At 34.5% G+C, this 24,094-nt stretch overlaps 2 protein-coding genes and 1 pseudogene across 6 annotated transcripts; all 3 read left to right on the top strand.

Moving 5' to 3' along the window:
* Positions 1-1,402: 1,402 nt before the first annotated feature.
* LOC142631341 (uncharacterized) lies at positions 1,403-8,152 on the top strand. 5 transcript variants are annotated; one of them, XR_012843603.1, is made up of 13 exons: positions 1,460-1,859; positions 3,097-3,222; positions 3,710-3,802; positions 3,908-3,987; positions 4,114-4,227; positions 4,468-4,541; positions 4,806-4,882; positions 5,333-5,416; positions 5,556-5,648; positions 5,733-5,840; positions 5,918-5,989; positions 6,896-7,490; positions 8,062-8,152. XR_012843603.1 is itself a non-coding variant. In XM_075805484.1 (12 exons), the coding sequence occupies exons 2-12, from the start codon at positions 1,569-1,571 to the stop codon at positions 7,328-7,330; spliced, it is 1,752 nt and encodes a 583-aa protein (XP_075661599.1). In that variant the 5' UTR covers positions 1,403-1,451; positions 1,535-1,568; the 3' UTR covers positions 7,331-7,586. The 5 variants fall into 5 exon arrangements, 3 of the variants coding, with proteins under 3 accessions (XP_075661599.1, XP_075661598.1, XP_075661600.1); XM_075805484.1 differs by lacking the exon at positions 8,062-8,152 and adding an exon at positions 1,403-1,451 and having other exon boundaries at positions 1,535-1,859; positions 3,710-3,987; positions 6,896-7,586; XR_012843602.1 differs by having other exon boundaries at positions 1,458-1,859; positions 3,710-3,987.
* Positions 8,153-10,364: 2,212 nt separating this feature from the next.
* On the top strand, positions 10,365-14,947 carry LOC142631342 (uncharacterized). The gene is made up of 5 exons (XM_075805486.1): positions 10,365-10,791; positions 12,463-12,717; positions 13,317-13,398; positions 14,168-14,246; positions 14,359-14,947. Exons 1-5 carry the CDS (start codon positions 10,483-10,485, stop codon positions 14,417-14,419), a joined length of 786 nt encoding a protein of 261 aa, XP_075661601.1. The 5' UTR covers positions 10,365-10,482; the 3' UTR covers positions 14,420-14,947.
* A 1,746-nt stretch (positions 14,948-16,693) lies between these two features.
* On the top strand, positions 16,694-23,152 carry LOC142631806 (putative inactive purple acid phosphatase 27; annotated as a pseudogene).
* Positions 23,153-24,094: the final 942 nt, after the last annotated feature.

The following is a 24,094-nucleotide window of genomic DNA, read 5'->3' as shown; positions in this document are numbered from 1 at the left end:
TTTTGGTTGAGCCCACTCTTAAAGCCGGGGAAAAAGTTGTTATTCTTTTCACATTTGGAGACGTTTGATTCTAAGAAAAAATTGGGGATATTTGCAATGTTTACCCCAATAGGTGGATGGATTTTAGTAACACGAACTACATCAAAGATTATGACTAATTGAATGAGCGAAATGATTGGATGTTTAGAGAGTAGAGATTCAACTGTCAAAATCTTACAAGAGGAGGGCAACTTTCGAGATTTATTAATCGCCAACCAACAAAGTTGATTGGAGGCACTCTACAACTCAAGTTAGAAATGGAATGGTAACTTTCAATAAAAAAAAGGTGTACTCTTGCCGATTTCAAGGTTTAAGCACATAAGCAAAAACCAATCCAAAAACATATTAAAATATTGGAAATAAGCACTTTCACCCTACACAAAAAATTTAATAGAAAAATCAAATTTCTACGATACATAAAAGAAAAAAAAAATTTCAATAAAATTTGACAGAAATTCTGATGGTAGCAGGTGGAGTGCTATGCCCTTTGCTAATAATTGAAGGGGGTGAATTATTTAGTTTTAAAGTTTCTTGGACATTACAAATTTACAACTGCACAATAGTTATGGGGAGAGATTTATAATAAACCCTTAAATTTTGAATTTGTATGTTTTTTTTCCTTAAAAAAATGTATGAGTGGATTATGTGTTAACAAACTACCTTACTTTTAATTCAAAAATATTATTCAAAATTAATCAAGTGAACTATGAACTTTTAAAGTAGAAATTGACGTTATTTTAAAAATTAAAAGACAATTCTAAAAGTTGAAGGATGAAATTGAGACAATTAAAAGTATATGAACAAAATTGAGAATGTAACAAATATTAAGGAATCAAAGTTATAATAGATGGCCTCTCAAAATAACATTCAAGACATCAAGAGTCCGTTTGGATACAGCTTATTTTGCTGAAAACTGAAAACAAAAAACACTGTAGCAAAATATTTTTTAAATATGTGAATAGTGTCATGGGATCCGTGAACAGGGCGTGAACAGTGCATTTTGTCTCCTACACCGTGAATCCATGTGAATGAATAGTGTGGTTACTGTTCATACGTGCTGGAGAACAAAAAAAAAAAAAAAAAAACGCAAAAAACACAAACTTGAGAAAAAAACGTGGATCCAAACAGATACCAAAAGTTCAAATCTCTTCCCTAGTTATCAAATTATTATAAAAAAAAAATTCAAGAAAATGTGGTATATAGATATTGGGCTCAATAATGGGCTCAACCCTATCACATCACCACATGAAAACGATCCAAGAAAACAAAAAAAAAGAGTCTAAAAGCCCAAATCCAATTAGTAAGACAGCAAAACGACATCGTTTTCCAACATCCAAAACCTCAACAACGGAAATATCAATTTTTATTTCACTCAATACGCGCCGCTAGGGTTTCTGCAAAACCATAAACCTGTAATAAAATCTTCCGAATTTTTCGATTTTTTTTTAAAACATTCGAGGAAAAAAAGAAAGTAATCAATTTTCATTTTCCCTAGAAACAAACAGAAAAAAGAAAAAGAAAATTTGAAAATGTCTGTTGTGGAAGAGAAACCAGTGGCTCTGAATGAAGGAGAAGAAGGGGAAGAAGAAGATGAAGAAGAAGAGCTGACGTGGTCATCGGACTCGGAGGTTGAAGAAGCATTGGACTGGTTGGACTCAAAGGACGATGGAGAACGCATTGAAGGAACGATTATGATGCTCAATCCTCGGCGTCCCAATGCGCATGGTGGCCTTCACTCTCGCCTCAATACGTCGACGCTTCAGCCTCTCTCGAATCGAAACCAGAAGTTCGCCCATCACATTCGAGCTTCGCCTTTGGAGGTATCAAATTTTGAGCTATTGTGAATGAATTTCAGGAAAAGATGGTGATGATTTATGCATTGAATTTTAGAATGTGTGAGTTTCTTATGTTAAATTCTACATTTTTAGGGTTTTAGATATAGACTTAGTTATTTCACTAATTTGAGATGATATTGATATGCATAGTGTTAGTTTTGAAAGTTTTGGTGAATTCAATTTAATTACTGTGATAGAAGTTTTTTGGAAAATAAAAATTGACTTTACCATTAAATTTAATGGTATTACTAATAGTTAAGGGTGAAATGCCTCGGTTTTTGAAGTTTAGGGAAAATTGTAGCCGCGCCATTGTTAAGACTTTAAGGGGAGGAACTTGCAATCAACCTTAAATTTTATGACTTCTGTAAAGAATGTATGAGTTGCTTATGTGTCAAAGCAAAATTTGCTCATTTGGGGTTATAGAGATCATGATTATATTTCATGTTTCTCAGTATGAGACTCATTATTTTGAGAAGATTTGTGAAGTGTTATTATTAATATTTTTTGAGTTTTGGTGAATTTGGGGTTTTTTTTTTTCGTGTGGTTATTTTCCACATTGGCTATTTGGTTTATTTTCATGGGATTTGTTTCGGCTTGCATAAACTCAACCCCATTGATCCTTTGTTGACTTGTTGAAGAGAAGGATGAGGTCTAAGATTTGGTGCTATTCATCTACGTCACTTTGTTATTGTTTTGTTTGTTGAAGAGAATGATGAATTATCTCTATGCTAGTGCAGCACCGTACCCTCGGTGCCATGAGCAGCATTTTTCCACACGAGATTTCTGACTATCCTTTTTTACCTATTGTTTGGACTTATCGAAAATTTTAGGGGATTGTATGTACCTTTTTTTGTTGGTTTTGAAAAAAAAAAAAGTTGCTAAGACAGACTATGGAGGTGTTGTTTGAAACTGTTTCATTGTCAAAATTTCTTCTGCCTATTGCATGGTTGTTTTCTTACTTGCATAGTTGATACAAGTCACCATGGTAAACAGTGTTGTTACTTTTACTGTGAAGGTGGGTTTAATATCATTTTGGTGTGAACCAATTTTCTGCATAATGCATAGCTGTTGCTTTACTGTTGTAGTTAATATGAGTAACCACGATAAGAATTGTCAGTTCTTTTGCTATAATTTCTCTGCTTTTGCATGTATATGTGGGCTGGGTTTGATCGGTTATATTTATGAGTATTGTGATTTTTAACCAAGTCAATTGATGGTGCAGGAGTGGGAGGGGAGATGTGTTGGCATGTCAAATTCTGTGACAACTGCAATCCGTGGAAGTGTTCGGGAGATGGCTATTGGTAAAACTAGAACTACTGAGAAATCAGATCGTGCGACTGTTGAGCAGGTGAACTGTACTAAAATTTTATTCGCAACTTTGAATTATCAAAAAAGTGTCTTTATTTTAGTTTCTTCATGTTCTTTGTTCCTTTTGTTTTTGAAGCTAAAATCATTTCTACTAGGTTGTTTTGTTTATATCTTCTGGTGTCTCCTTGCTCTGGATTTCTATTGATGGTAATTTGTGAAGGAGTTCTATACAACTTTTGAGGGACTATTTGCTTATTTGACTTTCGTTAGCAGAAAATCACTCTTGTTTGTACTTCAGCATTGAAGTGACATGCTTAACCTTTTTTTCCACTTTTGAAGGAATTAGTTGTTATCTCATCTTGGTTGTGTTGTGGACTTATCTGCATTTTTGTTTTGAGGATAATTGTTTTGTTGTGCAGTCCTAGTTTTACTTATTACTCATTTTAAGTTTATTTTTCAATATTTTGCTTTGAGCTGCATCGAAGACTTCTTCACAGGAGTATGTGACTAACATACTTTTCCTCCAGGCCATTGATCCTAGAACTCGCATGGTCTTGTTCAAGATGCTGAACAGAGGTGTATTTCATGATATTAATGGCTGCATTTCAACTGGAAAAGAAGTATGTATGAACTTTAATTTCTGTACTGATGATACCTACTGCATGTTCCAGTTTTTAATTCTTAAAAAGCTGAATCATTCAATTGTCTTTCCCCTTTCCCAACAGGCAAATGTTTATCATGCAATCAAAGCTGATAGTCAGGAGTTGGCAATCAAAGTATACAAAACTTCTATTCTGGTATTTAAGTATGTTGAGATGAACCTTTTAGCTTGTTAATGAGTTTATCTTGTGGCTGAACTCCATTGTTCAGAGATGTATTCTCATTTTTTTTTCTTGTCATGAATTTAACTTCTTGTTCTAAACAATTATAGGGACAGAGATCGTTATGTACAAGGTGACTACCGTTTCAGACATGGATACTGCAGGCGTAATCCCAGGAAAATGGTAAAAACATGGGCCGAGAAAGAGATGAGGAACCTCATGAGGTAAGTCCAACGCATTGTTCTTGATACTTAACTGTTGTTAGGATATTAATGTTTATGGGAAGGAAATGACCATCATTTAGGCCAATGAACTCTAGCTCAAGGAGGGCGAGGTTGTGGTTCAAGACCCACTGAGTTCATGTGTAATTTACCAATACAAAAAAAATGTCATGAACATATTTAGAAGTTGTTTGAGAAATAGTGCTATCATATCATATCTAATATGGTCATTCTGAACTGCAGGCTAAAGGCAGCAGGAATTAGATGCCCAACTCCAATTCTTTTGAGACTTCATGTTCTGGTCATGGAATTCATAGGTATTGTGTGCATGTGTGAGTTATAAGAAAAATTTAGTCAGATGGATGTGACTTCTTAGTCAGAGTTTTGTGCAAAGACTGATTTAATTGGGCTTATATCCCCCTGTAGGTTGACCTTACATGTTTGTAGTCAGTGGAGTCCCTATGGTTATCCTTGATACTGCTTAATTTCATTCTTAGTCCCTTTTGAGTGATTTAAGTTTCAGCTTCTAAAAATTCAGTTATATTTCTGGTTGATGTTTGTTGGTGGTTGTGCTTGTACAGGAAAAGCAGGTTGGGCTGCACCTCGTCTTAAGGATGCTGCTTTATCTCTTGACAAGTTACGTGAAGGTTATGTGGAGGTGTGTCCATATCTTTAAGTCATTCTTTAAGAGTTATTAATTATGTGAAGTGAAACCTGCTTTCTAGAATGTTGGGGGCAACACTCAGGGTTTGTGGTTTCTTCTGTGGACCTATAGGTAATTGGTTATCTCAAGTGGAAGTGTGGAACATGTCATCTAGAACAATAGTAGGATGCTTAATTTTATAGTTGAGGTTTATCACTTGGATTGATCAGGTTGGAGTAGCCTAGATGAAGAGTTCCTTTAGAGATGTTTTAGTTATTTAAACTCATCTATCTTTAGACATGCTTAGCTTTATGGAGTCATACTTTTATTTTTGAACAAATTTGTTATTTATTTACACTAACTGCAAATGCTACTTTTATAACTTTCTTTTGGCAAGTTAAAAGGGTTGTGTAAGACTGTCTTTTTTAACTGATATAAATATTTTCTTCCCATTCATTTTTTCAGGTGATTATTGCAATGCGCACATTATATCAGAAGTGCAAACTGGTTCATGGGGACCTCAGCGAATATAACATACTTTATTTTGAGGTGAGCACCAATTGTTTTTGTGTATGTGTTTTACTTGTAAAAGAAAAGTTTGTGTATGTGATTTTTCCCCTTTGCTTATCCAATATTGAATCGGTTCAATTTGTCATTGATTTGATTTATTTTTCCTCCTGATTTGCAGGGTCACTTGTATATAATTGATGTTTCTCAATCTGTTGATCTTGATCACCCCCGTGCCATTGAATTCCTAATTGAAGATTGTGATCATGTTTCTGTAAGTTTTTCCAAACATAAATTATCATATGACAAGTGTTTATAATCTGTGGAATGAATTAATTAAGCAAAAGTGGCTTTGCAGGATTTCTTTGAAAAACATGGCGTAGCTGTTATGACGATTCGAGAACTCTTTGATTTTATAGTTGATCCTACTATTGCTGAAGAAGCTGTGGACAGTTATCTGGAAGAGGTTAGCTTCCTTATCCTGTCAAAATTTCTAAAGAACTTGAGAATGCTTTTATTTTGACTGCTTTCAACTTATTTCAGGTGGAACAAAAAATTTTGTCTAGAGGAGGCAGATCTGTGGAGGATAAGAGGGCAGACTCTGAGTTTAAGCAGGTAACCTGTGTGCCAGTGAATGTTATTGGATTTTCTTTTTATTACCTATCTCCTGTACGTTGTAAATTTCAAGCAGGTCCCCTAAAACATTAAGCGTGCTAGTTACCTTTTTTTTGGGGGGCTAGAAAGGATCAAAATGCAATGATTAACTGCATGATTACACATGGTCTCAGATACATCAAACTTTAAAGCCTCCAGTACATGACTTGGAGGGGTAACATAAGACAAAGTCAAGTTGCTGGATTCAGCCAGCTTTAGCAAGAATATCTGTGCAACCTTTGGCTTCTCTATAGATTCTATAGATGTCATGCAGGTTCTGCTGCTCAAGCCTCTCTATTAGGCCACCTGCACTCATCCACAACAGGTCTTAAAAAGGCAGTAGTGGTCTTGTTTGATTTAATTAGCTCAATAACTGTCAGAGTCAAGTTCAATCTCTAACCATGTAATTCCCATATTTATTGCTGTACTCAGCCCATCCTTAAGAGCCCTCAGCTTGGCTTGGAGGCTTGTTGTGACACCATTTCCCCCAATCTTTGCACATTGAAGTTTTGATACATTTGATCAATCTCATATGATATTTTCCTTCCTATGATTTATCAATTCCCCAGTTACCAGATCAAGTGACAGGATTGAAAATCTGGGCCTCTTGTTTAGCTTTTAAGATATTTTAAATGCTTGACATTTGCCTCACTTTATTTACACTATACACATAATCCATGAAATGGGAGATCTAGTTTCCCTTTGGTTTCTGTGGGGACTGATAGTCCACAATTGGTTCTTGAGGCAGGTCTGTGTGTCTCTGTGCATGTGTGTATGCAAGTGGAGAATTAGAGACAATGGAGTTGACCCTGATAAATTTTTATTAGTAATAAATTGTTGAATTTTTTATTATTTTTTGTTTTATAGTCACACATTCCAAAGAGGCTAGACGATGTAAAGAATGCCGAGGAAGATGCTTTCCGGATTACCAGTGGCCAGGACACTGAAGATATAAATTATAAGACCATAACAGGACTTAAGGCTGTTTTAAAAGCTCAACCTTCTCCGGCAGAACAAGAAGCAAACCCTATTGAAGAGTCCTCTGCTAATACCACTGGTCAGATTAATGCTCTTGAGAGTGTAACAGAGTCTCAAACGGTTGAAGATGAAGAGAACTCAAGTGATTCAGAAGGGAGTTTTTCATCTGAAACTGATTCAGAGACCCCTGCAGATAAGAAAGCCGCTAGAAAAGAGAACAAAAAGAAAGTTAAAGAGGAGAAGAGGGAGGCTCGGAAAACTAAAGTGCCCAAGGCAGTAAAGAAAAGAAAGAAGAAGTTGGCCAAATCTCACAAGACTAGATAGTTGCTTGTAGTTGCTATTATGTGTCTGGCCTACATATGAAGGCAGACAAGTTAATATATTAGATAATTTTGTAAGCCGTTTTTTATTTTGATTTTTGTGGGGGAAGTAGCAATTTTGGCATTGAGCAGTAACTTCTTTTTACCTTTAACTTGGTCAGGAAGTAAAGTTTTGCAATTTGTATACATATAGTACGTGGTTACTGAGAAGGGAAGCTAAATAAACCTTAATTTACCGAGGTGTAAGGTTAGCATTTGTATTTGGTGCTTGCTGGTTCCCTTTTGTTACTTTCTTCATTCCTGGTTTTACCCACGGACCATTTATAAAGCAAGGTTTTAAAAACCGAATTGTTCAAAGAATTGGAATAGGGGGAGGGGGAGGCTTTAAGGTTTTGACTGAGATTGGACTTTGGTTCGATTTTAAAAACCGAATTGTTGGACTATGGTTCGATTTTAAAATCGGAATTGTTCAAAGAATTGGAAAAGAGTGAGGGAGGTTTTAAGATTTTAATTGAGGTTGGGCTATGGTTTGATTAGAAGTTGAGTAATGAATATGTCATTATTAATTTAGTAATTAAATAAAATATAAATGGAGATGTTAAAATTTAAAAATTAGAAAAATTGACTAAAAAATATCTAAAGATTTTAAAAATTAGAAAATTTACTTAAAAATTTATTACCATTTTTTCAAATAAAATTTGATGATTTTTATAACCGTAATAGAAAATACTAAAGTATAAAGAAGCATAAAAAAGTGGTACTTAGTATTTTAATCTAAAAGAAGATCACTTTTGAAATAAATTTATAAAGAGAACCCATTTCCTTCATCGTTGTGTGTGTGTGTGTGTTTTTCCTTTAAGTATAATTTTTAAAACTAAAAACACAGTGATATAATATCTGATTAAAAAAAAAGGTGATATTATAATAAAAATAAAAAAAACTAATGCTTAAAGTTTGAACTTTAAAGCATGATTTTAAAAATCAATATAGACAAAGAATCGAAAAAAAGACTGATTACCAATTTTTTGGTTTGATCGGGGTCAAATCGGTAGTCAAATCGATGATGTCATAATTAGTATAATTAAAATATTAAAATAATTTTTTGAGTTTTGATTTTTCATAACTTATATTATGAAAATATATAAAATATAAAGATATTTTTTTAACATAGTCCTTTTTTTTTCTAGTTAGTAATTATTTGACAGTATAATTTGCTAAGTTTGTAATTTTATTTTTATAAATAATAGTTTAACTATTTATTTATTAAAAAAAAAAACTAAAACTCAAATGTCATGATGACAAGACAAGTCATTGACTTACCAATCCAATTTCCCCACTTCCTAACTAGTAACCACATACGTTTACATTAGTTTATTTCTTTGTTTTTTTTAACCCCCAAAATCTAGCTCTACATATTATCACTTACTACCATTATATCTGTAAGTACTTTTAAGTTTTAAGTCTTATCATATATAAAGTTTCAACCATTATTTCTGTCAATACTTTTAAATTTGAAGTCTTATCATATTCAAAGTTTCAACTTTTCAAAGTTCAAACTCTTTTCATTTTTCAGTTTCTTTTCCTTCTCATGGCACAAGACATGGTGATTCTCTCACAAACTCTCTCTCTCTCTCTCTCTCTCTCTCTCTCAAGACAAGTTCTTCAAAATCTAATTTAAGTCAAGGGTTCAAAGCATCTCATCCAACATAAGTATCTCTTTCATTTTATTTTCACCAACAAATCTAAAATTTTCCTTAATATCATTTTAGTGCAGATTTAAGAAGTTTGGTTCTAGTTTTTTTTTTCCTCTTCAATTACAAGAACAGGTTTAACCGCATCGATTCCCGGTTGAACATGCGATTATCTAGTTTTTCTTGCTTTTTCTTCAATTTCATTTTTTTTATGATAACTAGACCAGATTAAGGTCCAGTTCTCGTTAAACCATTTGAACTTGCCGATCCGGTCCAATCCAATTTTTAAAACCACGAGGCACAATTTAAAAAAAAAAAAAAAACTTATTTTGAACGATTGTTAAGAATACATTCTGTAAGCATCCACATCAATGGATGGATAAGTGTGTATAAATGTGCAAAATGAGAAAAAGTCATTAATTTTACACATTTTGAGCAAAAAGTCTCTACATCAGTGCCACTAAACTCATCTATAAAATACACTTGGCTACAGTACCGTGTAAATTTACACGGGTATTGTAGTAGGTGTATTTGATTTTTTAATAATTTTTTCTCTCTCCTCCCTACTGACTCTCACCTCCCTTTCTCTCTCTCTCTCTCTCTCTCTCTCTCTCTCTCTCTCTCAGACACAGCACAACTCTCTCTTTCTCTCATCTCATCCATTTTTTTCCTCTAGCCGCCGATAAGAACAAGGTCGAGCAAGCAGAGTCGCCGGACGGCCATCGCGAGGAGGTGGTGGTGCTGCGAGGCATCGATCTTGCTTCGATTCGTTGGTTTTTTTTTTTTTTTTTTTTTTTTTTTTTTTTTTTGGGTGTGGGTGAGGCTTGACGGATCGGTGGGTTTGGGTCGATGAATCAGTGGGTTTGTTGAAGGATTTTGTTGAAGGGTGGCTGATCAGTGGGTGATGAATGAGTTTGGGTGTGGTGAGGTTCGACGGATCGGTGGGTTTGGCTCGACGGATCGGTGGGTTTGTTGAAGGATTTTGTTGAAGGATCTTGCCGCCGATTTTGTTCAATGAATGGGTTTGTTGAAGACGCAGTGAGGGAGTAAAAGTGGCTCGCCGGAGAAGACTCAATGAGGGAGTGAAAGTGGCTCGCCGGAGAAGATGCAGGGAGGGAAAGAAATAATAAAAAATGTAAAAAGAAGGAATATTTTATTGAATAAATGTGTAGAATAGATAAACTGATGTTGATGTTTTGTAAAAATGAAGGTGTAAAATAGAAAAAGTAAATTTTATTTTATTTTTGTGTGTAAAATAGACAAAAAATTTAAACGAGCTAATGTGGTTACTTTAACAGCGAGATTTTCAGTTACTAATGCGAAACTTTCGACGCAGTAGGTATCAATAAAAAGTAAAAACAAAATTTTGCTTTCACTAACTACGAGCTTTTCACTAACAAAACGATCTTTCTTCTTGTTCTTTTTTTCGCGGCACAACAACAACAACAACAACAACCCAACGATAATGTCGAACTCAAGCGAACAAACCCTAGAAGAAGATCACGGAGGCGTCGTCGAACCACCACCGCACTCCTCCTCCTCCGATCAAAACCCTAGCGAGCAGCAGAGCGAGCAGCAGCAAACTCAGGAATGGGAAACCATGGCTCGCGCTTGGCTCCTCTCGTTTCCCGAGGCCAAAGCTGTGTCCATGGACGAGGTCGAAGCTTGGATCGACTCCAATCACCACTCTCTCCCCGAAGGAATCAGATCGATGCCTCGCTCTGATGTCTGTCAGAGACTCATTTCCATTCAGAAAATGAGACTCCCCACTCAGGTACAATAAAGTACTCTCCCAATTTTTTGAAGAATTTGAATTTGGTTAAATTTACTGTCTGTTTTTCTTTTTTACATTCTTGAATCCTTAAGAGTTTGATTGAAGCACAATATTTGCAATAATTTTGTGTAATTGGCATCATCACTAGAAGTATTTGCAAAGTGCAATATGTTTGTATTAACAATTTAAGGCCTATGTATGAACTAGGAAGGAAAATGTGGACACTGAACACGGACACAAGACACGGTGAACAAGTTAATTCTTGAAAAATTAGGACATAAAACAGTGGGGATATCACAATTACTTAACAATATGTATTTTTAGGATTCTCAAAAAAAAAGAAAAAGTATTTTTTAGGTATGTTGTATTTGTTTATAGGTATATTTTTATGTTTATTTATAAGTTTTCAAAATAAATTACAACTATTAAATCTTAAAAAAAAAAATCTAAAATTAAAGGAATTCTTTTTCAATGATTTTTTTTTTCTCCCAACATAATGGGGACACACGGACATTCCGGGGGTTTTGAGGTGCAATTTTTTAATGGGTAAAACTTAGGTATAATTTCTTAGGTGTTGTATCTTAAGTTGTCCAATTGAATGTAACTATGTGGTTGCATTGGCCAATCGACCAATAAGGCACATGGTTGAATTTAATTATTGTTTGTGATGTATTTTGTTAGTGTAGCTACGTGGTTGTATTTAAGTGGAGAATGTAAAGGATAGTATTTTAAGGAACTGTACCCGAGTTTTGTCCTAAGTTAATAACATTAGTAGGCTTTATGATAAAATAAGTACAACATAGGAATTGGTAAGAGTAAGAGTGATGTGGGTGGAGGTTGGGACCAATAAGCTCTAGCTCAAATGTCACCTAATGGGGACATTTGAGCTGTAATTTGTTAATGGGTAAAACTTAGGAACAATTTTTTAGGTGTTGTAACTTAGGTTGTCCAGTTGAATGTAACTACATGGTTGCATTGGCCAATCGACCAATAAGGCACATGGTTGAATTTAATTATCGTTTGTGATGTATTTTGTTAGTGTCGCTACGTGGTTGAATTTAAGCAGAGAATGTAAAGTATAGTATTTAAGGAACTGTACCCAAGTTTTGTCCTAAGTTAATAACATTAGTAGGCTTTATGATAAAATAGGTACAACATAGGAATTGGTAAGAGTAAGAGTGATGTGGGTGGAGGTTGGGAACAATGAGCTCTAGCTCAAATGTCACCTACTCCCCCATAAGAAAGGGTGAATGGTAATGTTGTGGATTCAAAACCTACTCAAATGTCACTTACCTGAGTTTTGTCCTTAGTTTTTAGCTTTGCAAATTCTGTGATTTGATAAAAGTTATATATTTGTAAGGAAACAAATATGGTTAGTCATTAATAAGTATTGCATGTAGTAGTTGGTGCTGAGGCTTGTATGTGATTCATTTGAAGGTCCTTGTTCTTCTCCCTTTTATGTTTAGGATTTTGTATGTGTTATCTTTTTTTTCTTAATCTCTTACTTTTTGGGAAACAATGTTTTTTTTTTAAAGGGTTTCTACTTTCCCTTTTTGCTTTGCCTCGTTGTCATAAAAAAAATGTTTTCATATTAGTAATGCATACAATTAGAAGGGGAGATTTGTTTTATTATTATTATAACAATGTTGCTTGCCAACCTTCTTATGGCAGGAAAAAGAAGTTAGTCAGTTTGATCTTGAAAATCCGCCATATCGATTTCAGCGTACCGATCAATGGAGACCAGTTTATTCTTGGTTAGAATCTTTGGATCAAGAGGAGGTGGTGAAGTCAAAAGAAATTTCTGATTGGCTTAGCGCGAATCCAGACATCCAAGAACAGTTGTGCTCTAGGCATACTCGATATCATTTGATGCACTACATCAAAAAGTGCCATATAAAGATATTGAAGAGGAAGGAAAGGAAAATGGTATAAAACACTTTATCCTATTAACTTTTATTATCCTGGGAATTGTTAGTGTCCTATCTGGCACTTGAAAGTTATGGAATGTTCTTATGTTATTTAGAGTTTGACATGCCAATGTTTATTAGATAGATGCATCCTACTTCTCATGCTTATAAGGCTGAGTTTTGCCCTATACTTTTTCTCCTTACTATGAATGCGTTTGGATAGGAGGGCTGCGTCCACGTCTGGCCAGTTTTTTTTTTTTTTTTTTTTTTTCCACGCGCATGTGTCACTGTTCATTGGCCATGAACAGTGATTTTAGGCCAATGAACAGTACTTTTTGGGGTGAACAGTAATTTTTACACATTAAAAAATTATTTTTGTACAGTATTTTCAGCTTTCAGTTTTCAGTTTTCAGCAATAAGTTCTATCCAAACGGACTCTATGTTTGTAGTCTCAAAGAGTTATTATGCTAATAAATTGGGATATATGGGCCACTTCTAAAAATTCGAACTTAGAAGATTGATTTCTGCTACTGTTTACTTATAGTTAATATTTTGCTTGACTGTTGTGCATCTATTACTGAACCACAATTAGTTAATGCCACTGGTTTGCTTGAACAGGGTTTGCAGCAGCAGCAAAACAAAGAAACTTCTCTAAAGGTTCGCAGAACCGTGATCATGAAACAACCAGAAGAGCTTCAAAGTATGTCTCATTTATGGTGCTTTTCCTACTGTTTTAAAATATGGTTGGATGTCTAATAGAAATGGAATGACTGCTTGCTTTCAAGTCTATCCTCTGCAAAAAGAAAAGGGAGGGGGATAAAGTAGCAGAAAGTTTTGAAATGATATCTAAGAGTTCTTCGAGGTGACCCTTATAAAAGGAAAATTTTTAAGCTCAATTCTGGAAGAAGCATGAATTCACTCATTATAAATGTTGTGTAAATACAATGCAGTAATTATGTTATCGTGGGATGTCAAACGTGCCTCCACGAATCCTGTTTATGGCAACAACTTGTGTGTGTGTGTGTGTGTGTGTGTTTTCACCTCTTTTCAAGATACCTTGGCACCTTTAACGGTGCTTTACATTGCAGTTGGATGTTATACTCAAAAAGAGCATGTTTAAAGGAGTTTTTATCTTTTCCTATCATACTTTCATTCAATTTTGCTGTTAGAGTACATGCAGGATAATAATTAGGACCGTTGTACACAACCATCAATTAATTGATTGGATTAACCAACCAAAGTTTGCTCCAATCATTACATACTAATCAGATCATCTACATTTTGTTGTGACAAACATTCCCAAACTTAATGGATGTAGAATTACATATTTAAATTCTTGTTGCCATTTTTTCCTAAGTATGTTTACAAATTTACTATTGTTCTAGTGTACAATATACGTTACCTAACTTAATAATTTCCAATGCACCCCCCTCTCTTACATTTTCATTTTCTTTCTCTCTATTTTGCAGGCAATGCTATAATTAATCTACCTAAAGATGGTGATGCATTCTTGACGAAAAGAAAGGAGGCCTATCTCAAATATGAGATGTACGTTGCTTATGAAGTTTTTCTTATTAAATTGCATCTTATGTAGCCGAGTTTCTTATTGTGCATATTGCTAGATGCAGCGTGCATACTAATTACGTTAATTGGATTTCAGTTTGGTGGAGTTGGAGAAGCTGCTTTCCCCAATTTTCTCAAAGCAACAAGATGGAAAATAATGAAGAATCTTGAAACTGCAAATCTCTGCCTATGCAAACTCAGAAGTGCCGTGCTGATTCCTGTGTACCAAAAGATGTTCTCTCTCTCCAATGCACCTCAAAAGATTTAGGGAAGTTCTGTCCTGCTTCTAGGTATACCCTTTTCCATTTCATATGCGATTGGGGGGATAATAATTGCTTGTAATTTGTACAAAAATGCCTTAAGAAATTCACTTCAAGTTTGGTGCATTACTTCCATTGATGGATACAAGCAGGACAAGTTGTTGGCAAAATTTTCCATGTAATTCTAGGATGAGTATATATTGTTTCTTAGCCAGCATGCTTCCAAGCTCCAAGTTGTATTAATTTTAATGCACTAGTTTTGGTTTCACATTTGCTTTAGGGTCCTAGTATGGATTAATTTGATTCTAATATTAGGCTGTGTTTGTCTGCCAAGGTAACTAGGAATATTTATTTACAGCCTAGAGATAAGTTGTAACATGAGATGATGAACAATCAAATGACAAAGCAATCCTTTCGACTGCCAAATTGATCCCATTCCACAAGTAATATGAAGGCATACCATCAATTTAATGAGGTGCCCAAGGTTTAATATCTTGAGTTGATTCGTTTGAAGAACCAAACGTTATGCACCGATGCATCAGGTCTCATTCCACAATTATTGTCTTTGTTTTTGCTTTAATTTTGGGCTTAGAGCAACTAATGAGGGGATTTGAATAGGTCTTTTACATACGAGAGATGGACAAAATCATAAAGATTAGACGACAGCTCAAGAAATTCAACACTTCCATTTAGAGTTTTATGCATGTTCATCAACATTCTATTTTACCTCAAATTATTGTCTTTTTTGGTTTTTGTTTTTGTTTTTTATTTTATTTTGGGCTTAGAAAAAGTAATGAGGGGATTTTAATGAGTTTTTTTACATAAGAGAAATGGACAATATCATAAAGATGACAGCTCAAGAAATTTAATACTTCGATAAAGAGTTTTATGCATACTCATCAACATTGTATTTTACTAAGACATTTGTATTTATTTATTCATTTTACATAAATGTTATGTGAATGAATTTTAAAAATTTATGGAAAAAAAAAAAAAACATAAAAACAAGTTTGTGTGCAAACCACTCGAATAACCTTTGCGCATGTGGTGCAATGCCTCGAGGTCGAGTCCCACGTCGTTTACTTGGAAAGCAGCTTAAGCGTTTGGCAAAACGAAAGAGTGGTGCGGTGTCAAATGGTCCAAGTTTTAATTTTTTTCCCTTCTCTGCCCCTTAAATTCAAAACTCGATTTACCAAAAACGCCCTTGAATGTCAAATCCATGGTTGCTTCAACTATCCAAGTACAAATAATTGGTGATCATGTTGTGTAAAAGTCAAGCTCAAAAATATTTAGGTACTAGGACAAAATCTAAAGTCACAATCAAGATACACTAATATCTGTTTTGTTCTTTCTGTCATTTGCATGAAAGACAATAAAATAAAGACACAACATCAGTTATCATTATCTCATCCAAAGTTCGAAACCACCCAGAAATTTCAACATACCAATTCGTTGAATTTACTTATTGATTCTTTTAATAGAGGAAGAGAGAGATTACATGGCCTATTGCATTAAGGTATTTGCTAGAATATACCAACAGTAGAAAATGAGGGCTGAGACTTGCATTTGAATACTACTTATTTTGCTGAAAATTAAAGACTGAAAATAATAAAAAATAATTTCCGAATTACTGTTCATACCAAAATACTGTTCATTTGCATATTTGCACTGTTTATGGAATAGTGCAATAGGCGTTGGTTAAAAAAAAGAAAAAGAAAGGCTGAAACGCCAAATGTCCAAACGTGAACGTGATCCAAACGCCTTCTTCATTGTCAAATTTTGAGGTTTGGATTGCTTGGTCACACAAACTGTGGACAGCTTTTTGTCCCTGAAAGACACAATATCAGCTTGTCTCATCTATAAATGGAAGCCACCCCGAAATTTCAATCTACTAGTTCATTTAAGAGAAAAGTTAACAGACGCCTTAAGGGTATTGATAAAAATAACTGATTTTTTTGATAGCTTTTTTATATTTCTTATAAAAGTGGTATCGAAAGGCACCCATTAACTGAAACTTTTCCTTTAATTTACTTTTTGATTATTTAAGAGAGGGAGAGAGACTACATGGCCTATTACATATAAAAAATAAAGGCACTTGATAGAATATACCAAACTAATGATTAATATGCTGGCTGATACTTATTGTTAAATTCTGAGGTTTGGAGTACTGCTTGGTCACATAAACTATGGAGAGCTTTCTGTGCCTGAAAGTTTCCTTGATATTGCTATTACTAGTGCATTGTGTTTTAGTGCATGGTGATTGTATACATGATGCGCAGCCACTGTCCAAGATTGCCATCCACAGGGCCCTCTCTGCTCTTCACGTTAATGCTTCTATCAGAGCTAAACCAGTCCTTCTTGGCACCAAGGTAACACAAATTGTATTTTTGTTCACGTTCTTTCTCTTATGTTGTTTTTTGAGTTGGCTTGTGGTAAAGAGTGTTTTGAGTTCTTTTGAGTCAGTTGGATTGATTCTTTAAATTCCAAATGTTTGGTTGTTTAGGAAAAGATTGAGAACCAAGAATTTTTTTAGCACCGACTTAACTAAAGAGCACCTTTTAAGCTTATCATCTCTCAGTCTCGATTCAAGAATCAACTTCAAGGGTCAAAGACTATTCCTTCAAACTTTAAACTTTTTGGTCACTGAAGTTTAAGAGATTTCTTTTTAGTCCTTAATAACTTAAACTTTTTTTACTCAGGAAACTGAAAGTATCGCTTTAGTCCCTAATGTGTATAACAACATAGTAAAACATGTCAATTTTTAGTTTGGTCACATCATCTAAGGGACTCAAATAGCTCATGGGCTTGGGGACCTATAGTGCATTTTGCCCCTGTTAAAAAGAATGGTTCATAAATAAAAATAAAAAAAATTCTAGAAAAATGAAATTGTGTATTAATTGAATTGCTTAATGGTTTAACGGGGTACTATCTCATGTTACTATGTTGGTAATTCATCTTTTTCTGCATGAATGTATGGTGGCTATACATCTCTCTGTAATTTCAAACTTTCCGCCTGACAATGGCTCCGTTAGTAAATCTATATATTATGTTCTGTCATAATACAAAGCTAGATTTATATGATAGACTACATTTATTCAATATAAACACTTTCATGTATATCATTTTGTTTTGGGGTTGTGTAGAAGTAAAACTCAAAGATGTGTAATTGGACGTGAACCTGATCAGTTTCATCTGATTCATGCCTATTAGCTATTAGTCAAGTGTCTCTTATCTCTATAATTATATATTCAGTTGAGATATAGCTTATAAGCAGGTACCAAACTGTTTAAAGTGCAAGAGACTCTTGCCAGTTTTTTATAAGTAGCTGGATCATATGTTTCCCCAAAGCTAAATCACTATGTTCTAAATAGTTGATGTTATAGGGAATTAGTAATGTTTGATGGGTTTATATGCAGGGGGAAGATTTTGAATGGATAACGGTGGAAATTGAATGCCCTGACCCCTCAGAAGATGATTGGGTTGCAGTTTTTTCGCCTGCAAAGTTCAAGTAATAATTGCATTGGCGGTTATTTTGAATTTCCTTTCTGGTTTGTTTTACATGGTTTGACTGCATCTAAGAATAAAATTTACAAAAATACTACTAAACTCAACAAAAGTTGTAATTCTTATTAGTGCATCAATTAACATAATTTCTGAATGATTATATAAATCATTGTCATACACATCATTGTTGATAGCTGCATGTTGTAGGATTTTTTTTAATCTATATTTTAGAGCCTATGTGCTAAAGAAGTCATCCTATAATGGCAGCTCATCTACCTGTCCACCTGTTGTTTTCCCAAAACAAGAGGCTCCACATATATGCTCAGCTCCAATAAAGGTATGCAATTATGCATCATTGCAATCAATCCAATGTTGAATTCAAGTTAATTATGAATCACTTGAATTTAAACCATCTATCTAACTAATTTCAGCATGATTGTTTTTCATTTTCAGTATAAGTTTGCCAATTATTCCAATGCTGAGTATACGAGGACAGGGAAAGCATCTTTAAAATTTTGACTGATTAATCAGAGGGCAGATTTCTCAATTGCATTATTCTCAGGTGGTTTGTCAAATGTAAGTCACTGTCTTTCTTTTTCTTTTTCTTTTTTTCATTGAGTTGTACTCAATTTTATTCTTATAGTTCAAAGCTTTGTATATTTAAAATATATTAGTTCTCACATAGATGCTGGTATTGTCTTCATGCAATTACTTTACTTCTTTTAATTCTCAACCTAAATCATTCAGAAAAGCTGAGGACACTTCAAGTGTAGACTAAGTTCGCATTCCTGTATTGCAGCCAAAACTATTGTCAGTTTCAAATACCGTAACTTTTGCAAATCCAAAGGCACCAGTTTATCCTCGCCTCTCTCAAGGGAAGTCTTGGAATGAAGTAAGTTCATTATGTTTTTTCTTTTCATGGACATCTGGATATTTATCCTCAAAGCCTAGCTAACTTTTTGAAACAATAATCTAATGGTGTTAGCACTTAACACCCAAGCATTACTTTTTGGAAGAAAGTCCTTTTGAGGAGTCAAAATAAAGTGGTCATACTGATATTATAAAATTCTTTTTCCTTTTAATCTGCAAGAAGTCAAAATACTTTAACATAAAGGAACAATGTTTTCAATAATTTGTTTTACCAGATGTATGTATATATGCACTCACATCTTTCTAAAATACTGTTATGCTATTATGCAGATGGCAGTAACCTGGACAAGCGGCTATAACATTATTGATGTTGTGCCTTTTGTTGAGTGGGGTTTTAAGGGAGAATCTCAAACTCAATCACCAGCTGGAACGTTGACTTTTCATCGTAATGCCATGTGTGGTATGATCTATGTCCTCTTCTTATTAAGTTACTATGTTGATTTTAATCATCAATGTAACCCATTGTTCTTAAGAAAAGCTTTGCTTCTTCACCTTGCCTGATTTTTTGTTATCAAATGACAAACCTCTTCAACTAGCAATCTATTGTAAGGCGTCATGTTGAAAATCCTGCCATGCTATGTGTTTTTTTTTTTTCTTATGTCACAATTGTGCTCCTATTTCATCTTTAAATAATTGCAAAACTGTTACTAATGCTCTTTCATCTAATGGGCATTTTGGTGATTTAGTGAATGAGTTCAGTATGCCTTGGCATTATTTAATTCTATTACTTGTTCAGTATTCTTATTTTGACATGTTGACTGAATGAAACATTCAAGAAAACAAAGAAAGAAACTCAATATAAAGTATCAAACTCTTAAAAAAAGAACTTGAAAACTATTAAAAAATTAGTTGAAGCTTCTGCAACTCACTGTGGACCTGAGCAGGAAAACTATTCACCCAAGAATATGCGAATTATAAAGCATGGTACTAATGAAGTGGACTCTTCATTCTTCAGGTCCACCAGCTAGAACATTTGGTTGGCGTGATCCTGGTTACATTCATACAAGTTTCTTAAAAGATTTGTGGCCAAACTCATTGTAAGCACTAAACTAACAAACTTTATATCATATAAGTGCTTAGATCATTGTTTTAAACATTTCTGATGATGATTGTTTATTCAGATACACATACAAGCTTGGTCATAGGTTATTTAATGGTTCCTATATCTGGAGCAAGTCTTATTATTTTAAGTCATCACCCAATCCAGGGCAGGACTCATTACAGCGTGTTGTAATATTTGGTGACATGGGAAAGGTAATAAATATGATTTCTGGTTATCAAAACAATATTAAAGCAATTCTCTTGATAGTGGTAGTAGAAGTTTATAAATTCATCTGCCCTTTCCTCAGATTTTTAATCTAATGCTATATCAATGGTAAACAACATGCATGGAGCGACATGTTGCAAACTATGCACTGTAAATTCTTCAATACTCAATTCATGAGTGAAACTAAATATAACAACCAGTATTTGATGAGTTTATAATCTATAATTAATAAATTTTACCGTAAAAATTTCTTGCCCAATATAATCAGAAAACATAAAGGTCATACTTGGTGCACAAAAGTCCCACTTAGCGTGGTCTGGGGAGGTGATCAGAAAACATGAATGGAAAAAATGTACTATAGTGGCTTCTCTAAATCTCTTCTTACTAGTGGTTCCTTTTCCTTCGGAGTCAATAGATCTTGGAAAGTGTATTCCCTCTTGTATTCGCTATTAGGTATCAACCAGAGTATGTTGAACGCACAATAAAAGGCAGTTTACATCACTAAATGTGTGGTTACATGATATTGAATTGCTCCATATATCCTGTTAGGTTCATATTGCACTCTTTTAACATTAGTAAAAATAGAAATTTATATTTGGTCCCACATGTTTTAGGCTGAACGGGATGATTCAAATGAGTACACAAATCTTCAGCCAGGGTCACTTAATACCACAGATCAACTCATCAAAGACTTGGACAACATTGACATAGTTTTTCACATTGGAGATATCACATGCAAATGGATATATCTCGCAGTGGGACCAGTTCACATCACAGGTTGAGCCCATTGCATCAACTGTACCATATATGATTGCAAGGTTTGCATGCTTGCAATGTTCTTGCTCCTTCCAATCTATTATGTTTTAAGCATAATTTTGTGCTATCTTATGGATGTGTAGAACTCTTGCAGTGGCAATCATGAACGTGATGTACCAGGGACAAGCTCCTTCTTTGAAACCAATGATTCAGGTGGTGAATGTGGTGTGCTTGCTGAGACCATGTTTTATGTTCCTGCTGAGAATAGAGCTAAGTTTTGGTAAGTAATGCCAACTCTTCTGTAAGTCAATTTTGGCATGTAATATTAGGTTTCTCTAAGTAAGAGATCTGAAAGATAAAACAGTAAGAGTTGGTACTCAAGGGTTGAGTACTTGAGCTGAGTGTTGAACTTAAATTGGCTCATAATTTTACAAGCTGAAATTAGCTGCACTTAACTATGCAAAAGAAAAATGGGGTTAATGTCAACAGGAATTTTCGAAGTGTGCCAAACATTGTGCAAGTAGTTTAGTTCCAGTTGATTACTCTATGCTTGCTATTTGAAAATGTTGTTGATTGATAAGCTCTGTTAGAATGATAATTAAATGATTAAATTTACCATTTTCTAATAGTATAAGTTTCTGGGACAAGTGATGGTTTATTATTTTATCAAAATAGGTGCCCTAAATTCTAACTCTATCTATACTCCTCCTTTAAAAGGTAAAAAAGCCCACGTGTTGGGTAACACTTATTTAGGAGGAGTCTAAATCCACTCAGGAGAGGAGTGTTAGAATAATAGTTAAAAGATTAAATTCACAATTTCTTAGCCGTTTTAACTTTTTGGGACAAATAGTAATATATCAATCTCTCCAGGTATTCAACCGATTATGGCATGTTTTACTTCTGTATAGCTGACAGTGAACATGATTGGAGGGAGGGCTCTGAACAGTACAAATTTATAGAGAAATGTCTTGCATCAGCGGATAGGCAGAAACAACCATGGTTGATCTTTGCAGCTCATCGTGTTCTCGGTTATTCCTCTGCATATTGGAAGGATGGTTCATATGGGGAATCTATGGGAAGGGATAGCTTGCAAAAGCTCTGGCAGAAGTACAAAGTGGACATTGCATTCTATGGTCATGTTCATAATTATGAGAGAGCCTGTCCCATTTACCAGGTATGGATAACATGAACGAAGATTTCTTACCCTTTAACCATCAAATTATTAAATAAATAAAAAAGATAATGTTACACATGCTTAAATTGTGCACTATATCCTAAGCCTATGAATTGCAATAATATATTCCTTAACCGCAGCCAAAGTGCTGAAAATGTTGGCATCTAAACTCTGGGTGGTAGTTATGAGCTACTTACTAATACTAGCCGATGTCAGAGAGAGAGAGATCATTTTTTGTGTGGGAAAAATATGGATTGAATGGGGGAGAGAGCAACAAATTTATAGTAAGAAGATAGGGAGAAGAAGAGCCAAATTAAAAGATAGAGGAAGTGATGAAGGAAGAGAAGGTAGAGAGTAGTGGGAAGATATAAAAGGTAAAACAGAGGGAGAAAGGTTGGAGGAAGTGTAACTGTAAGGTGAAAAATTAAGAAGGAGAAGAAGAGTAAAAAAGAAAGAAAGCGTAAGTGTTGGAAATAGGTGGATGATGTGACACAAAGATAACAAAATTAATTTCTATGCTTCCTTTTTTATGTCATTGTCACATGAAGTTCTAATCACTTGACTATCATTCTAACTCACTCAGTGCTTATGTGTGTTATCCAGAATCGTTGTGTGAATACAGAAAAATCTCACTATTCAGGCACGGTGAATGGAACGATCAATATAGTTGTAGGAGCTGGAGGGTATCAGTTAAATTCACATTCGCCACTACAAACCGATTGGAGTATTTACAAAGTTTCTGACTTTGGTTTTGGAAAACTCACTGCATTCAACCACTCATCCCTTCTCTTTGAATACAAAAGGAGTAGTGATGGAGAGGTATATGATCAGTTCACCATTTCAAGGGACTACAGGGATGTGTTAGCATGTGTACATGATGGCTGTGAACCAACCACATTAGCCTTATGAATTAAGGTAATTCAGCAATGTATTTGAAAAGAAAATGGTCCTCCATTATCAATGCAGTTGTGTTGTTATTGTTATTAATACAAAATAAATAAGGAGATCTTGAATTTTAGTTATGAATTTATGGTATTCATCTCTGCTTCTCTTAAACATGGGATTTTGTAGTGTACATAACATGCTTCCCTACACAATACTGTTAGGGAATTTTTTCATGATTAATGACCAAACTTTTGTAACATTAACATCACTCTAATTGACAAGCATCTCATTCCTAGGGCAAAATGAAAGTTTTTCTGGTTGTCCAACAGATTATGGTATGCAAATATTCTTTCTTACCCATGTATTGACAAGTTAGAAGCCTAGAACCCAAAAATCATGCTTATATTTTCACCAGTGTCTAAGTGTCATGTTGGCTTTTGGACGCTGCATAGAGATGAAACTGTTCCTAAGTGTTTGACATAGCATTGGACTCTTTTTCATGGCGTTTGATGTCAAATCATTCCACTGTATTCATGACATTTACACCCTGAGAATGTTGTAAATAGCGGAAGCTCTATTACCAAATTGTCATAGGAAGTGCCTCTAGATAGCACTCCCTCACAAGATTGATCGGGAAAATATTCTGGACCTTTGAAAGATATCACCAAATATGTGATAGGAATGGAAACAAAAAAAACTTGACAAGAAAATAGACACAAACACACACAGGAAAGAACATTAAGAATTTTCGTGGTTTGACTTTCAGCCTACATCCACAGGTGGTGACAGAACAAATTTCACTAACAAATGTGAAGAATAAAAAATTTGTAATGGCACTCTCATAATGCCCAAACCCAAATACACCTAAATTATTCTCTCACACATATTCAAAGTTCTCTCTCAATACAAAGGTTTGGGACTCAATACAAAGTTTGGGGTTGCACCTGATACAAAGAGAAGTTTTCTCTTCTCTGCACAACCCCCCAACAAGCCCCTTCATTTTGCCACACCACTGGCTCACATTTTTCAGCTCCGCCACACCACTTCTGAATAACAA

The sequence above is a fragment of the Castanea sativa genome, chromosome 4 (assembly GCF_040712315.1).
Source record: "Castanea sativa cultivar Marrone di Chiusa Pesio chromosome 4, ASM4071231v1".
In the NCBI taxonomy this organism is placed as follows: Eukaryota; Viridiplantae; Streptophyta; class Magnoliopsida; order Fagales; family Fagaceae; genus Castanea; species Castanea sativa.
Note: the sequence above shows the minus strand (reverse complement) of the source record. Positions and strands in the feature narration are given on the sequence as shown.

Excerpts from the sequence above, each read along its gene's own strand:
- LOC142631341 (XM_075805484.1), top strand. The coding sequence starts at position 1,569 with ATGTCTGTTGTGGAAGAGAAACCAGTGGCTCTGAATGAAGGAGAAGAA. Across the intron at positions 3,988-4,113 it reads ACTTCTATTCTGGTATTTAA|GGACAGAGATCGTTATGTAC; the intron begins GTATGTTGAGAT and ends AAACAATTATAG. Across the intron at positions 5,990-6,895 it reads CAGACTCTGAGTTTAAGCAG|TCACACATTCCAAAGAGGCT; the intron begins GTAACCTGTGTG and ends TTTGTTTTATAG.
- LOC142631342 (XM_075805486.1), top strand. The coding sequence starts at position 10,483 with ATGTCGAACTCAAGCGAACAAACCCTAGAAGAAGATCACGGAGGCGTC. Across the intron at positions 10,792-12,462 it reads AAATGAGACTCCCCACTCAG|GAAAAAGAAGTTAGTCAGTT; the intron begins GTACAATAAAGT and ends TTCTTATGGCAG. Across the intron at positions 14,247-14,358 it reads GCCTATCTCAAATATGAGAT|TTTGGTGGAGTTGGAGAAGC; the intron begins GTACGTTGCTTA and ends ATTGGATTTCAG.